This window comes from Oryx dammah, unplaced genomic scaffold (genome assembly GCF_014754425.2).
Source record: "Oryx dammah isolate SB20612 unplaced genomic scaffold, SCBI_Odam_1.1 HiC_scaffold_28, whole genome shotgun sequence".
Taxonomy (NCBI): Eukaryota; Metazoa; Chordata; class Mammalia; order Artiodactyla; family Bovidae; genus Oryx; species Oryx dammah.
The window spans coordinates 19606580-19622815 of record NW_024070212.1 but is presented as its reverse complement, the minus strand read 5'-3'; the positions used below and the strand labels follow the sequence as shown (position 1 = coordinate 19622815).

The 16236-nt window shown below is 37.8% G+C and overlaps 1 protein-coding gene across 2 annotated transcripts in view; it reads left to right on the top strand.

The window, feature by feature from the left end:
- VPS45 (vacuolar protein sorting 45 homolog) overlaps positions 1–15595 on the top strand; it is a 70733-nt gene extending 55138 nt beyond the window's left edge. For both annotated transcript variants that reach the window (XR_005719338.1, XM_040230777.1), the window contains one exon: positions 14579–15595. Coding sequence is in view for 1 of the 2 variants with exons in the window: in XM_040230777.1 (XP_040086711.1) it covers positions 14579–14666 (88 nt within the window). In the remaining variant the exon portion in view is untranslated. The remainder of the gene's footprint in view (positions 1–14578) is intronic.
- Positions 15596–16236: the final 641 nt, after the last annotated feature.

Below are 16236 nucleotides of genomic sequence, written 5' to 3'. Positions count from 1 at the left end.
TAACATACACTATGTGTTAGACACTGTACTTTATACCTGTGCTGTCCAAAAAGGTAACCAGTAGCCTCTAACTATTGAGTACTCTTGAGTACTTGAAATGTGGCTAGTCTAGTTTGAGGTGTGCTATAAGTATAAAATACATAATAAATTTCCAACTTAATACACAAAAAGTATAAAATATCTCAATGTTTAAAGTTGATAATGTCTTAGTTATATGGATTGAATAAAATATACAATTAAAATTTATTTTACCTGTTTCTTTTATCTTTCTAATGTGCTTACTAGAACATTTAAAATTACATAGCCACTCACTTTTGTGACTTGCTTTTCATTTCTATGGGATAGTAGTGTTTTATTCATTAAATTTTTGTCTAATTCTCATAACAACCCAGTGAGATAGGTATTTGTATTATCATCAACCTCATTTTTCATATGAGACTTAGAGTAGATAAGTACTTTTTCCAGAGTCATAGAGCTAGTAAGTGGCAAAGCTGGAATTGAACTCAGTTTGTTTCCAGTCTGAGCACACAGTTGAAATAATATTTTAGGAAGTTTTATCTAGCTATGATTTTTTAAATCCCTTGCTTATAAATGTTACTTATAAGATAGCCAAAATGTGTGTTTTTACCAAATGGAAATTGTGTGATGCTTTCTGCTTACTAAAAAAATACTGTAAACCAAAGCAGGGAAAAAAAACAGTACAAAAGTAAGGAATCGTTTAGTTCTGTTGCATGGTTTTTGCCATCCAATGATAATTAAGAATGAGATTTAAGACAGTGTTGCTCTTTGGGTAAAAATGACTAATTTGATTAACTAGTGGCAGCTGTTAGTTTTATTACTACCTGAGATGATGCCTGAATGTTGGTAATAATAGAATTCTGATTCATTAATTTTTTTTAGAGAGAAAGTACAGTTTAGGGCTTAGAAAACAGTTTACAGTTTGAATTTCTGTAAATAAATGGGAAGCTGGGAGGATGTCGATTCATATTATCAACAGGTTCTTTATAGATTTCTACTTAAACAAGTAACACTAGAAACTTGGACCTTCTCCTGTAACCATGAGTTGGTTTGCTCTCTGAATTATTTACTGAAAAATTAGGATCCTGTGACAGAATTTGCATTTCAAAGAAAGAGGAATCCGGAGGACACTTCTTCACTTGTAGGTATTTCAGAATCAGTTTTGAAACTGTTGGAACTATCACCATCTTGGTAGGGATTTAGGGGAGAGTTTGACTTTTCTCTTGTAACAAAATGTTAAGACACCATTGCCAAGAGCTATGATGGAGCATATTGCCTATCACTGACAAGTATTTATTGAGCACTATTATGTGTAAGGTTCTGTGCAAAGTTTTAGAAAGATGAAGATATTTTCTATATCATTAAAGATCTCAATGTCTAATGGAAAAATAGGCATATAAATGAATAACTCTAATACAATGCTTTTTTAAAAAACTAAATTAACCCAAGATTCAAATCTAAGTGTGTCCCCTGATTCCAGTTTATTTGTGCATTGAAACATATTTTTTAATTAAAAATCACGTTTTGTTACAAAATCAGTATATAATCCTTATAGGAAAAAAAATTTATTGCAGCTAAGCAAAAAGAAGATAATAAAAATATTCGTACTACCACCATCTCAGCATTAGAAATGTCAATGTCTTGATGATTTCGATTTTTTTCTGTGAATATGCCACCAGGGAAGTCCTGAATATATACATATATATGTTTAAATAAAGTAGAATATACTATACATGTATTTCCAATGAAGATACTTATATGTCATTTTTAATGACTGAATGGTATTCTGTTGTGTGATTGTACTGCAATTTACTTAACCAGTTGTCAGTTTTTTGTCCATTCAACAAGGACTTACTGAGCACTTATGTATTCCAGAAGCTATCTTGAGACTAGATACATGGTGATGAACAAAACAAATATTCTTTGATAGTCATTGTTTATCACTTTTTAGTTTTATAAGCAGTACTATAACAAACATAATTTTATATACATCTTTACACACTTGTCCATGTATTCTCTTAGGATAATAGTAATGTCAAACAATCTGCTGACTTCATTTCATATATTATCTCATTTAATGTTCATGATCCAGAAGGTAGTATTGTTGTGGTCCCAATTTGCAAGTGAAAGAACTGGAACATTAAGAGAAAAATTAAGTAGTTTGCCTTAGGTCATAGAGCAAGGAAGTGCAAAGCTAGAATTCAGGTTCAGATTTCTGTCGTCCTAGAGTCCATGCACTGCTAGCAATGTTGAGATGAAATTACTGCATCAGAGAGTATTAACTTTTTTAATATGCTTAAATACTAATTTGCCATCCAGAAAAGTTTTGTTTATACCTTCACATCATACCCTTCCAACCCCGAGGTTAACTGCTCCTGATTTTTAAAAATAGCAAATTTAAAAAATAATTTGTGCAGAGAAAGTTGGTTAAAAAACATTTTATTTCAACTCAAATGCAGAGAAAAAAGAAGAAGCAGATAGTGTGAAGTAAGAGACCAATAAATGAGACAGCCAGAAATAAGAGGCAAAGGCAGGGGCAGATACTGTGTGGTTTCAAAGCAGCCCCCACTTGCTCTCCACAGTGCCCTTAAGAGGCCCTGATCTTACACTGGTTCAATGATAGACCTCCACCCCTGTGTCACTGAGGATACTTTTTTTCTTTTGCTTGAGCTAGTTTGAGTGGGTTTCTGTTTCTTGCAACCGAAAGTTTGCCATTAAGGAAAAGGGATATTCTCTTTTGCAAGTTTATAGGATATGCCTTTTTGTGTAGTATGTAAGCCCCTATCCAGTGTTTGCATATTTGTTTCAGGATTTGTTGGGTTAGACAGTAAAAAACTTTAAATGAAAGGAAAAACTCAAAAATGCTAACTCTGTGTAGTGAGACAGGAGTGACTCATTTACTTCTTTATTTCTTATGTTATTTGCATTTTAATGTTTTTTAATGATGAGAAAATTTTTAAGATATTCCACAGAGTTTTAAAAGTCAGTTTGGTACCATTTGCAATTATTAAGTAGTAAAGTATATAGTTGAGTACCCTCTACATAGCCCTGCAAAACTGTATTTAACTTCCCGAGTTGAATGATGCATCTTTCAAGACATAAGTTCTTTCATTAGGATTATCATTAGAACTCCTCGGCTTGAATGAAACCTATTATTTATAAATCACCTTTTGATATGCTTTGGTCTTTTAAGAGGCAGTGTAGCACAGCAATTAAGAGCAACAGCTCTAGGGACTTCCCTGGTGGTCCAGTGGCTAAGACTTTGAGCTCCCAACGCAGGGAAACTGGGTTCAATCTCTGATTGAGGCACTATATCCCACATGCCACAACTAAGACCGGGCAAAGCCAAATAAATAGGTTTTTTTTTTTTAAAAGAACCAAGGGCTGTAGGGCCAGACTACCTTTTTTAGGGGGCGCTGTATCAGGTCTTAGCTGCAGCATGTGGGATCTAGTTCCCTGACCAGGGATTGAACCCAGGCCGCCTACATTGGGAGCTCGGAGTCTTAGCCACTGGACCATCAGGGAAGTCCCCAGACTACCTTTTATAAATCCTGGTTTTCCCATGTGTCCACTTGTATGACCTTAGGCAAATTAACTTTTTTCTACCTCCATTTTCTCAACTGTAAAGTGGAGGTAATAATAGCTCCTTATATCATTGTTATAATGATTGGATGATATAATATATATTAAATATTAGAGGAAAATCTGGCATAGGAGAAGCACTTAATATGTGTTGCTTGCTGCTGCTGCTGTTATTGTCATTCAGTTCAGTTCAGTTCAGTCACTCAGTCGTGTCCGACTCTGTGACTCCATGAATCGCAGCACGGCAGGCCTCCCTGTCCATCACCATCTCCCAGAGTTCACCCAGACCCATGTCCATCGAGTCCGTGATGCCATCCAGCCATCCCATCCTCGGTCGTCCCCTTCTCCTACTGCCCTCAATCCCTCCCAGCATCAGAGTCTTTTCCAATGAGTCAGCTCTTCGCATGAGGTGGCCAAAGTACTGGAGTTTCAGCTTCAGCCTCATTCCTTCCAAAGAAATCCTAGGGTTGATCTCCTTCAGAATGGACTGGTTGGATCTCCCTGCGGTCCAAGGGACTCTCAAGAGTCCTCTCCAACACCACAGTTCAAAAGCATCAATTCTTCAGTGCTCAGCCTTCTTCACAGTCCAACTCTCACATCCATACATGACCACAGGAAAAACCATAGCCATGACTAGACGGACCTTAGTCGGCAAAGTAATGTCTCTGCTTTTGAATATGCTATCTAGGTTGGTCATAACTTTTCTTCCAAGGAGTAAGCATCTTTTAATTTCATGGCTGCAGTCACTGTCTGCAGTGATTTTGGAGCCCAAAAAAATAAAGTCTGACACTGTTTCCACTATTTCCCCGTCTATTTCCCATGAAGTGATGGGACCAGATGCCATGATCTTAGTTTTCTGAATGTTGAGCTTTAAGCCAACTTTTTCGCTCTCTTCTTTCACTTTCATCAAGAGGCTTTTTAGCTCCTCTTCACTTTCTGCCATAAGGGTGGTGTCATCTGCATATCTGAGGTTATTGATATTTCTCCCGGCAATCTTGATTCCAGCTTGTGTTTCTTCCAGCCCAGCGTTTCTCATGATGTACTCTGCATAGAAGTTAAATAAGCAGGGTGACAATATACAGCCTTGGCGTACACCTTTTCCTATTTGGAACCAGTCCGTTGTTCCATGTCCAGTTCTAACTGTTGCTTCCTGACCTGCATACAGATTTCTCAAGAGGCAGGTCAGGTGGTCTGGTATTCCCATCTCTTTCAGAATTTTCCACAGTTTATTGTGATCCACACAGTCAAAGGTTTTGGCATAGTCAATAAAGCAGAAATAGATGTTTTTTCTGGAACTCTCTTGCTTTTTCCATGATCCAGCGGGTGTTGGCAATTTGATCTCTGGTTCCTCTGCCTTTTCTAAATCCAGCTTGAACATCTGGAAGTTCACGGTTCACGTATTGCCAAAGTCTGGCTTGGAGAATTTTGAGCATTACTTTACTAGCATGTGAGATGAATGCAACTGTGCGGTAGTTTGAGCATTGTTTGGCATTGCCTTTCTTTGGGATTGGAATGAAAACTGACCTTTTCCAGTCCTGTGGCCACTGCTGAGTTTTCCAAATTTGTTGGCATATTGAGTGCAGCACTTTCACAGCATCATCTTTCAGGATTTGAAGTAGCTCAACTGGAATTCCATCACCTCCACTAGCTTTGTTCGTAGTGATGCTTTCTAAGGCCCCTTGACTTCACATTCCAGGATGTCTGGCTCTAGATGAGTGATCACATCATCATGATTATCTGGGTCATGAAGATCTTTTTTGTACAATTCTTCTGTGTATTCTTGCCACCTCGTCTTAATATCTTCTGCTTCTGTTAGGTCCATACCATTTCTGTCCTTTATCGAGCCCATCTTTGCATGAAATATTCCCTTGGTATCTCTAATTTTCTTGACGAGATCTCTAGTCTTTCCCATTCTGTTGTTTTCCTCTATTTCTTTGCACTGATCACTGAGGAAGGCTTTGTTATCTCTTCTTGCTATTCTTTGGAACTCTGCATTCAGATGCTTATATCTTTCCTTTTCTCCTTTGCTTTTTGCCTCTCTCCTTTTCACAGCTATTTGTAAGGCCTCCCCAGACAGCCATTTTGCTTTTTTGTTTTTCTTTTCCATGGGGATGGTCTTGATCCCTGTCTCCTGTACAATGTCACGAACCTCATTCTATAGTTCATCAGGCACTCTGTCTATCAGATCTAGGCCCTTAAATCTATTTCTCACTTCCACTGTATAATCATAAGGGATTTGATTTAGGTCATACCTGAATGGTCTAGTGGTTTTCCCTACTTTCTTCAATTTAAGTCTGAATTTGGTAATAAGGACCACATTTGAGGAAAATCAAGTAAAAAAAGACTGGATACTCATCATCAACACCTCTGTTGTCACCCATACTTCCAAATCACTTGGTTTGAAAACTTACTGTAACATAATTCAAGAGCAGAATTATATTATTATGCCCAGCAATACTGGGGTTATGGTAAAATTTACTATGAAGATAGCCAAATGCCAGGTGACTTTTGTGGTCTGTGCAGGAAAAACTTTAGTAGCTTGATTTCCATTTGTGCTCACACAAATTTCCTCTTTGAAACCTCCAGACTCAGTACCGCTATAATTAATAGACTTTCACAGAGTCTTTAACATCCATGCTTGCTAAAGACAGCTTGTTTGGAGCTTTGTTTCTTGTTGGTTTGGGGGAGTGGGGGGGTTTTGTTTGTTTTGGTATGGTGGTCACCATTCTACTTCTTTAGTTGTTGCTCTGACAAATTGATGTGGTCTTGAATGTTCCCAATAGTGAGAAAGTACATCTATCACTCTCTTTCTTCTCAGATGATAATCTCCTTTCATACCTTTATGAAAGTGATGTTACAGGCAGTTCAGTCTTTGAGGCGTCCATCTTTTGTCCGATAGACCATGAGGATAATCCTTTCCCCTCACATGAATGACACATGCAGGGTGTTGCATACATGCAGAATCCCATTGGTTGCTTTTTTTCCCTATTTCTTCACAGGAGGGAGAGGAAGTAAGACCAAGGGCTCCTGTTTACTTGTTTTGCTTTGCTTTGCTTATTTTTTTCATAAATCAGGTGTCCTGGTACTAAGGTGGGAACTGGGAAGGAGTAGTCTACAACAGGTGGTTATACTGTTTGTAAGAAAGTATCATGGGGTAAAGTAACTTCATTGGAGTTGGTTATAATCAAGGAAATATTTTATATCTTAATTCAGTGTTTCCCAAGGTTTGTTCTATAGAAGACTTGTTTGGGAGATATTGATAGATATTTTTTAAAGTTTCTTGGACAACTAAATCACTGTATCCTCCTGGAAAGTAGAGAGATTTACATTAGTGTGTTAAAGATTGTGAGAAACGTCAGAGTATAGAAACCATTTAGATATAGAAGCTTTTATCTTAAAAAATTACATCTTGCTGCTGCTGCTGCTAAGTCGCTTCAGTCGTGTCCGACTCTGTGCAACCCCATAGACGGCAGCCCACCAGGCTCCCCCATCCCTGGGATTCTTCAGGCAAGAACACTGGAGTGGGTTGCCATTTCCTTCTCCAATGCATGAAAGTGAAAAGTGAAAGTGAAGTCCCTCAGTCGTGTCCGACTCTTCACGACCTGCAGCCTACCAGGCTCCTCTGTCCATGGGATTTCCCAGGCAAGAATACTGGAGTGGGTTGCCATTGCCTTCTCCGTAATTACATCTTAACATAGTAGTTTTGGGTTTCCCTCGTGGCTCAGCAGTAAAGAATCCACCGGCAATGCAGGAGACACATTTTCAATCCCTGGATCAGGAAGACTCCCTGGAGAAGGAAATGGCAACCCACTCCAGTATTCTTGCCTGGGAAATCCCATGGACAGAGGAGCCTGGTAGGTTACAGTCCATGGGGTCCCAAAAGTGTTTAGCGACTAAACAAGAATATATGTAAATAAAAGTTAGAAAATATAACGAATACTCTCGGATCCTTCACCAAAGGATGGGAAATTGCCGATAACATGGATCTGTCTGTATGTTGTGCTCCAGTTATATCCCTTATCTCCCTACAACAAGTAAACAGTATCCTAAATTCTGTGTTCAATTCCGTTGCTTTGATGGGGAGAGTTGTATTTTTATCACTAATCCATGTATTTCTAAACATAGAATAAACAAGCGTTGTTTAGTCTTGCTTATTTTTTAGCTTAATAAAGAAAGTTGTGTCATACTTTTTCACTGACCATATGTCTAAGATTCATTCATTTTTCAGTACTGTGTACCATTCTACTATGTAGATATACCACAGCTTGCTTCTCCATTCATCTGTCCATAGACATTTGAGTTATTGGGTTTTTGTTTTGCTTACTGTTGCACAGTCAGACACAACTGAAGCGACTTAGCAGCAGCAGCTATTACTATTGGCTTAGTCACAGAGCAGCAAGAAAAAAATATGAGCCAAGGGTATTGTCAGATTGTTATGATTATACTATTTGGGAGGAAGATATTTATTGAGTACTGCTTTATATAAGGTCTTTTTCCAAGACAGGGCCTAAAATACAAAGAAAATAAGATGCCTATCTTTAATGATCTTATGGTTCAGGTGGAGAACTCAAAGAAACCTCTGTTTCTCAAATTAGGATATGATTAGTTCCAGAGTCACACAAAGGCACAGAATAAGCATAACACATCCTTTGGGATGTCTGTTTTTTTTAGAAGGCGGGGGGACTTCTAATGCCAGGAGTAGAATTAAATAATTTAACTGGTCAACTCCTATGCAAAAAATAAAAATATGTTTATGTTGAAATTTAAAAGGCCCTTTTATGAAAAATAACACAATTGTTATGTGTTTTTAAAGCAAAATATCAGCCCTCAAAGAAAGATGTAAGCCAGTAAAGCAGTTTGGACTATACCCTCAATACTAATAAATTGATTCTCTTCTATTGTTTAGAGATTCTTAGGTACAGAACTTTGAGAAGTGTTAATGTATGTAAGTTAAATAAAATGTGTCCAAAAAAGAAATAATTAATTCTGGCAGCATAATCAGGAAATGCTTCACCATGGAGATAGCATTTGAACTAGACCTTGAAGAGTAAGTTGGATTTCCATAGGAAGAAAGAGCATTCAGGACTGAGAAAACAGCATAACTGAAGACAGGAGGTGGTGGGGAAAGGTACATTGCATTTGAGAAATAATGAGTTCTAAATGGGTAAAGTATACACCCAGTGAAGAGCAGTATGATCTCTGTGTATGAGATTCTTATAGAGTTTAGCACAATAGGTGACATTTAACCTGAGGTCTTAAGTTCTTTTAAAAAGTATAAATCTGGGACTTCCCTGGTGGTCCAGTGGCTGAGACTCTGCATTCTCAATTCAGGAGGCCCCAGGTTCGATCACTGGTCAGGGAACTAGATCCCACATGCCACAACTAAAGATCCTGTGTGCTGGAACGAAGACCCAGCACAGCCAAATAAATAAATAAATATTAAAAAAAAAAAAGTATAAATCTGATCCATGTATTCATTCAGCAAATACCTAATTCAGTGTCTGCTTTATATTGAGGATACACAGATCAAGAAGCTATTATTTGAGGTGGACTTGCAGGTAAAAAGTCTTAGACGAGAACCCCCACAGCTCTCACACTGCCGCTGTCCTCTGCCTTCGGCCCCATCACAGTGGTGAGTGCTGCTGGCTGAGCCCAGCCCTGCCACTTGGGCACCAGATTCCATTCACTTTATCTAGGACATCGCTCCAGACCTGCTTCTCTCTCAGTCCTGAATGGGGTTTTCACACCCTATTGGATCATTCATAGAAGCACAGAAACATGCTAGGTTTTTTCCCCATCTTGAAAAACTCTGTTAACCTCCTGTCTCTTCCCGGGTTCTATTCTGTTTCTCTGTTCTCTTTTATAGCAAAATTCTTCAAGAGTTGTTTTTTCTCACGACCTCTGACTCCTCTCCTTATACATTCTCTTAAACCTGTATCTTCTTTTAAATCTTACCTCTTCTCTTAAGCCACCCCATTTAGCTTTTCATGCTGTCATTCCCCGAAATCACTTTTGTTTTCCAGGGATTTCCATGTGGCTAAACTCAGAATCAACTTTTAGTACTCATTTTACTTGACATTTCAGCAGCATTTGACACTGTTCACCAGTTCCTTCACTTTGAAAGACTTTTACCACTTAGCTTCCAGAAACTATGCTCTGTAGTCCTCTTACCTCACTTGCCATTCCTTCTCTGTCTCTTTTGTTCATTTTTCCTATTTTTGAAGTCCCTGAAACTCTATTCTTGGACTCCCTCTCTTCTTGTGTACACCTCAATCCTTGCTAGTCTTATGGCTTTAAATTATATCCTCTAATGACTCCCAGATTTACATCTCTAGTCAGAGTTTCTCCAACCTCAGCACTGTTGGTATTTGAGGACAGATAATTCTTTGTTGAGGGGAACTGTCCTGTACATTATAGGATGTTCAGCAACATCCCTGGCCTTTACACACCAGAGGCCAGTGGCACTCCCACAGTTATGGCCACCAAAAGTGTTTCCAGACATTGCCAGATGTACTCTGAACATAAACTAAAACACCTCTCCGTTGAGAATCACTACTTTAAAAAATATTTTTATTTATTTATTTGGTTGTACTGGATCTTAGTTACAGCAAGTGGGCTCCTTAGCTGCCACATGTGGGATCTAGGTCCCTGACCAGGGACTGAACCTGGGCCCCCTGCATTGGGAGCCCAGAGTCCTAGCCACTGAACCACCAGGGAAGTCCTGAGAATCACTATTTTCAATCTGAGCTTCTCTCCCAAACTCCAGATGTATATATCCAACTGTCTACTTGACACTTCTACTTGAATGTCTAATAAACATCCATATTTAACAGTAATCAAACAAGGTTTCCAGTATTTCTCCTTAAATATAATCTTCCCTCAGACTTATCCATTCTCCTAGTTGCTTAGGCCAAAAACCTTGTCTTCCTGGCTCCCCTGTTTCTCTCACCTACATACTGATTTATCAGTAAATCTTGTGATCCTTCCCCTCAAAGCATGTCCAGAACCTGATACCCTTTCATCACAACTGCCTAATTTGTACCACCATCACTTCCCGTCAGGATGCCTGACCTTTAACCCCCTGTGTAGTCTGTTCTCAGTATAGCAGTAGAGCGAATCTATGAAAGTACATAATGTCACATCTCTGCACTAAACCCTCCAGATGTTTCCCATCTTACTCAAAGTACAAATCACAATCCTTATTACCAGGCCTCACATGAGCTCATCTTCACTCTCCCCTCCATCCCCTTCCCTTGATCTCTAATCACATCTCTTACTACCCAATACCTTATTCACCTCACTCCAGCTACACCTGCCTCCTTTCTGTTCCCTGAACATACCAGGCCTTGGAAGCCCGCAGATGTGTCTTCCATTGCCTTACTCAAGTCTTGGCTCCAATGTCAGTTTCTCAGTGAGGTCTTCCTTGCCCACTGGATTTAAAATCTCACAACACCATCATTACCTCCAACTCTCCTTCAAAGCTGCTTTGTTTTTCTCCATGGCATTCTCTTCCTCTAACATTACAGAGAGGCAGTGTAGCGTCATGGTTAAGAGAACAACCTCTTGTTCTCTTGAATAAGAGAACAAGATTATCTGGCTTTGCATCCCAGTTTGGTCATGTCCAAGATATAAGACTTGATTCCTGTGCCTTAATTTCATTGTGAACTAGGATGATTTCTATCTCATTAGAATTGTACTTCACATGTAGTAAGTGATTTTTTTACTGTTATTATTATTACATTTTACTTATCAATTTTGTTTATCTTTCTTCCTTCCCCAGTGGAATATGTATGCCATGAGCGCAGAATTTTTTCACTTCACTTATTGCTATATTCACAGCTTTTAAAATGGTCCCTGGCACATAGGCACTTAATAAATATTTGTTGATCGTATCATTATCTCTGGAAAGACTGGAGAAAAGAAGAGTCAAAGAAGACGAGCTTTATGTATACTGTTTAACACTTTTACAGAAAGAATATATTCATGTATTACTTGTACCCCAAAAAACTCATAGGCTTACATGGAAAACAGATACGAAAACAAATAAATTCCTAGAGGCGTTGTACTGTGAGAGCAAGTTGGGTTTTAAAAGATGCATTGGTCCACTAGATAAGATGCAATAGGGATGGGACAGCTTTCTAGACAGAGGGAACAGTATATGCAAAAGCAAAGAAACCGGAAACGTAGTAGCTCTAACAACTGTAATCAGTATTTTGAGCTATTAAAAGTTCCATCTTGTCCTTTTCTCTCCTCCATTCCGATAATCCAGCTAAGTATTTGGCTATAATTAGAAGCTTATTACTCCATTAAGGCAAATATCTTGGAATTTTTTCTCATTATTTTTCAGAATGTCTTTTTCTATTTTCTTGCTCCTTAGAAATTCCATTCATTTTTTTCCATTATACCATTCTTTAGATCTGATTCTAAATTCCTTTAATGTTTTCGTTGTAAGAAACTCATGTGTAATTTCCTTCTGTATAGTTTTTTTTTAAAAAAAAGGAATAGAAAGATATTATAATATATAGCTTTATTTAGGAACACAGTTATTCTTTTCAATTATTTTAGTAATTAAAATTTAAAATTCTGTTAGTCTCTAGTCCCTTACCAAAGACTTTAAAATAAAGAAACTTGTTTTTCAGTGTATGATGCAAGATTTTTTGAGTTTGACTTTTAAAAATTAGGGCTTTTTTCTGCCCACCGTCCTTCTATCCACAGAGCCCAAAATGACAGCAAACCAAGACAAGCGATAGTGCTAATCCACTAGGTTAGCTCCTGGTACCATCTCTGTTTATACCATCTCTCATGTTACTTTGTGATTGTGTATCCCTCTGACTGAGGTGTTCATATACACACTTCATTCAGTGCCTACCATATAACAGATGCTCAGTAAATACTGTTACATTTAATTGAACTGAGCTGAATTGACTGGATTACAGTACCACAGGGGAAGGGGATTTTTGAGTTTGCTTTTTAAGTAAGATGGATTTAAAACAAATCTGGGAAGAAAAATCATTCTGTTTTGTTGTTTTTAAACAGTCTAAATTTGGGGTACAGATACCAATATGTTCATCACCCATAATTTTTAAAGCATTCTCAAGTGACTCATCAAAGTCCCCAAATAGATACTTTTTAAAAAGCCACAATAGCCCTGGGGAACAAAATTAGGCCTAGCAGATATAAAGAGTGTTTTCTCTTTGCAGGCAAGAATGTGGGGTCTTGTTGATCCACAGAGCAGGATCTTTAAGTACAATTTCAGGAAGGTTTCTCCTTTCCTTTGCACATGTAGCATAGTCTCAAGTGAAGCAAAGATCACCTCATAGGTTTGATAGGGTTTCCTAGCATATTTGTTTCATTCTTACCAAAAGTCACTAATCAAAGACTTCTTGTGTTATCTTTCAAAAAAAAAAAAAAAAAAAAAGCTGCCTCATTTCCTGACACTTATTTTCTGACCTCAAAGTGTCTACTGGCCAAGTGGCCAAAGAGCCAGGCTAGACAGAGGTGCCATTATTAACAGAGGTGTTCAGTGGATGAATAGATGAGTTTAGCTTCTACTCTTTTCCCTCTGTTTCACCATTTTCTTCTTTTGTAAAAGAGTTTGGAATTTAAATTCTCTAAGCCTAGAATCTTACAGGTCTAAAACTGTACAACTGTGGTAATAAGTTACCTGATCATTTCACCAACCCTCTGCCTGCTACTAGACCTGTCTCCCGAGAAAGAGTCCAGCATACTTCTAAGTACTGCCTCCCAAACTCCTGTATTACAGAGAAGGCTTTCTTGCCGATGGGTGGCTATTTTAATTACTTCATTTATTCAGTATTCCTTTATTGGGCCCCTACTAAGTATCAGCCTCTGTGCTAAACTCTGAAGATCTAAGATGAATAAATCTTAGTCCCACCCTAAGTAACTCACAGTCTGTTCTGGCATCAATACTGTGTGGAGTACCTAATTAATAATAATATGGTACTAAAACAGCTCTAAGACAGAGTGATAATGATGGAGGTGACTAGTTCAGCATGGAGGAGAGTTAGGGAAGGCTTCACAGAAAAGGTGGCCTTTAATCCTCAGCCTTAATGATATAAGGGATTTCATCAGACAAAGGAGGGGTAGTCAATCATTTAAGACTTAGGACATAAGAGCAAAAGCATAAAGGTGTGAAAGCTTAGGACACATTTAGGGAACAATGAATGGTTGGGCATGAAAGGCACATAGGCTGCATAGCTGAGAGATGAAACCAGACAAGTGAGAATATTGTGTGGATTCGAGAGCTGGATTTGAATCCCAGCTAAGCCACTTACTAGCTGTTGTGACCTTCTCAAGTCACTTAATCTCTCACTTTTTAAATGAGGATAATAGCATAAATACATATACTTTGTTTATATGTATACACACACATAACTTAAACCAATTCTCAGAATAAAATAAATACAACTATTAGTTATTATTAGGCCACATTATAAAGAGCCTTGAATTTTAATCTGTATATGATTCTGTAAGCAAAAGAAAGTTTTTAAAGCAGAAGAGGAGAAAGTATACAATAGGATATAACTTGTATTTAGAAAATTGGTGCCACTTTGGATAGCAGATTAGATAAAGAATAGATGAGAGGCACAATAAAAGTTCTGTGGCAGTTTTAAGAGTATAAGAGGTACTGATGTAATATGGTTCTGAGATTGTACAGCCTTGTCCTTAAAAATTCTGGATTCCAGACTAGAAATTTCAAACTTGAAAAATCCTGCAAGTTTAAAACTAAAAACACAGTGAAAACCCTGGGGAGGTGCAAAAAGGCGCTCTCCCAGTCCAGATGTTTTCGTGCTCAACTGCTGCCTCTATTCTGCACCCAGATATCAGACCAGTGCTTCTTGTGTTCTACTGATGATATCCTTTCATCTACATAGATATTATGAGCAAGATACTCTGTTTGGGAGATGCCTTTTTTTTTTTCTTTTTCCCCTTTGAGTAACTCAAGTCTACTGGTCAGTTTCCTAGAGGAAGTTCTGGCTTCTGGACTGCACAGCCGAAGCAAGGAAAGCTCTCAGGTTACATCAAGGTCAGCAAGCAGAAGATGAAATGGTGATGGAGAGGTGAGCCAAATGGTGCAACTTCCCCTCTTGCGTCGCTGCAGGCTTTCTCCACTGATCAGAGGGGTGTTGGAGAAGAGCCTTGGGTTTTGTGCTTGTTGTTATAACCCACATCCAGGTAGCCTGCTGATTCCTGAACTGTTGGCACAGACACCAAGACTCCCGGTAATGAGTTGAGAATAAGTCTGAGCCCATTCCAATCCACTTTTCTCATGGTTTCTTTATCAAATAAATAAGTGTATTCCTTAAATAGCAGATTGGGATCGACTTATATACACTACTATGTATAAAACAGATAACTAATGAGGACCTACTGTATACAGCTAAAGCACGGGGAGCTCTCCTCCATTCTCTGTGGTGACCTAAATGGGAAAGAAACTAAAAACAAAGGGATATATGTATACATATAGCTGATTGACTGCTGTATAGCAGAAACTAACACATTGTAAAGTGACTATACTTCAATAAAAATTAATTTTTTTTAAATAGCTCATGAACTCATACTTAATTTAGGCAAACTGAATATTAAGAACAAAAGTATGTATATACAGATGTTTACAGTGTTTGGAATTGATTAACAAAGTTAAACCATTTGTATCAGTTCAAAAAAATGTATTCCTTGTATTTGATAGCACAATCACTTCAGTTTCTGATTACTTTTGTTGGGCTCTTATTTGAGTAAAGGATTAGAGCTTAAAGGAGTTTTAAAAAGGAAAAATTAGATGCATATACTACAACTCTCTTCTCTTGACCCCTTTTATTTTTCATTAATGTCACATTTCTGCACAAATCATTTCTGAAAACTCATATTTCTATAAGAACCATCCAAAAATTGTTTGTCCCTAAATTGCAGTTTTCTGTGGTACTGAGAAACCATGTATGAAGACAATAAAAATCCATTTTATGAAAAGATACAAGTGATTTGTTTTTGTTTCTTTGGGGTTAATAACTATTTATGGGAATTTATGAGATGAGGCATGAGCTGGCTGTACACCAAACAGAGAGAAGGCATGACCTGTACCCAAAGGATAGGTAAAGTATGTCAAGGCAAATAATATATTCTGGTGTCAATTTCACTTCTCTTGAAAGCAGTGGAAAATGATAATGTCATTAATACCAGGAAATTATGGTGTGCTCAAATCCTACCACAGTTCTTTCCTGGTGCTTGGCACAAAATTTTTAAACCTTCCTTTTATGTTGATAAACTTTCTGTAGCATCAGATAGCCTAGGCTCAGATCTGTGTCACAGTTATGTGACTTTGGGAATGTTATTAAGTCTCTTAGCGGCTCAGTTTCCTCATCTATTAATACAAAAAGAAAGTAATTAAATTCCTCCTTATAGGATTGTAAGGACTAAATAAGATGAGAGAATACATATAAAGCACTTAGAATAATGTCTGATACATAGTAAACCACCCAGTGTAATTTGACTTATAGTATAAATAATATGGATTCTGTCTCTAAGTAGGGGATACCGAATCACTACGCAAAAGGACTGAATTTCTGTCATCCTCCCACTACATTAATCAGCAGTTTAAGAAGTAGGAGGGAAGAGCTT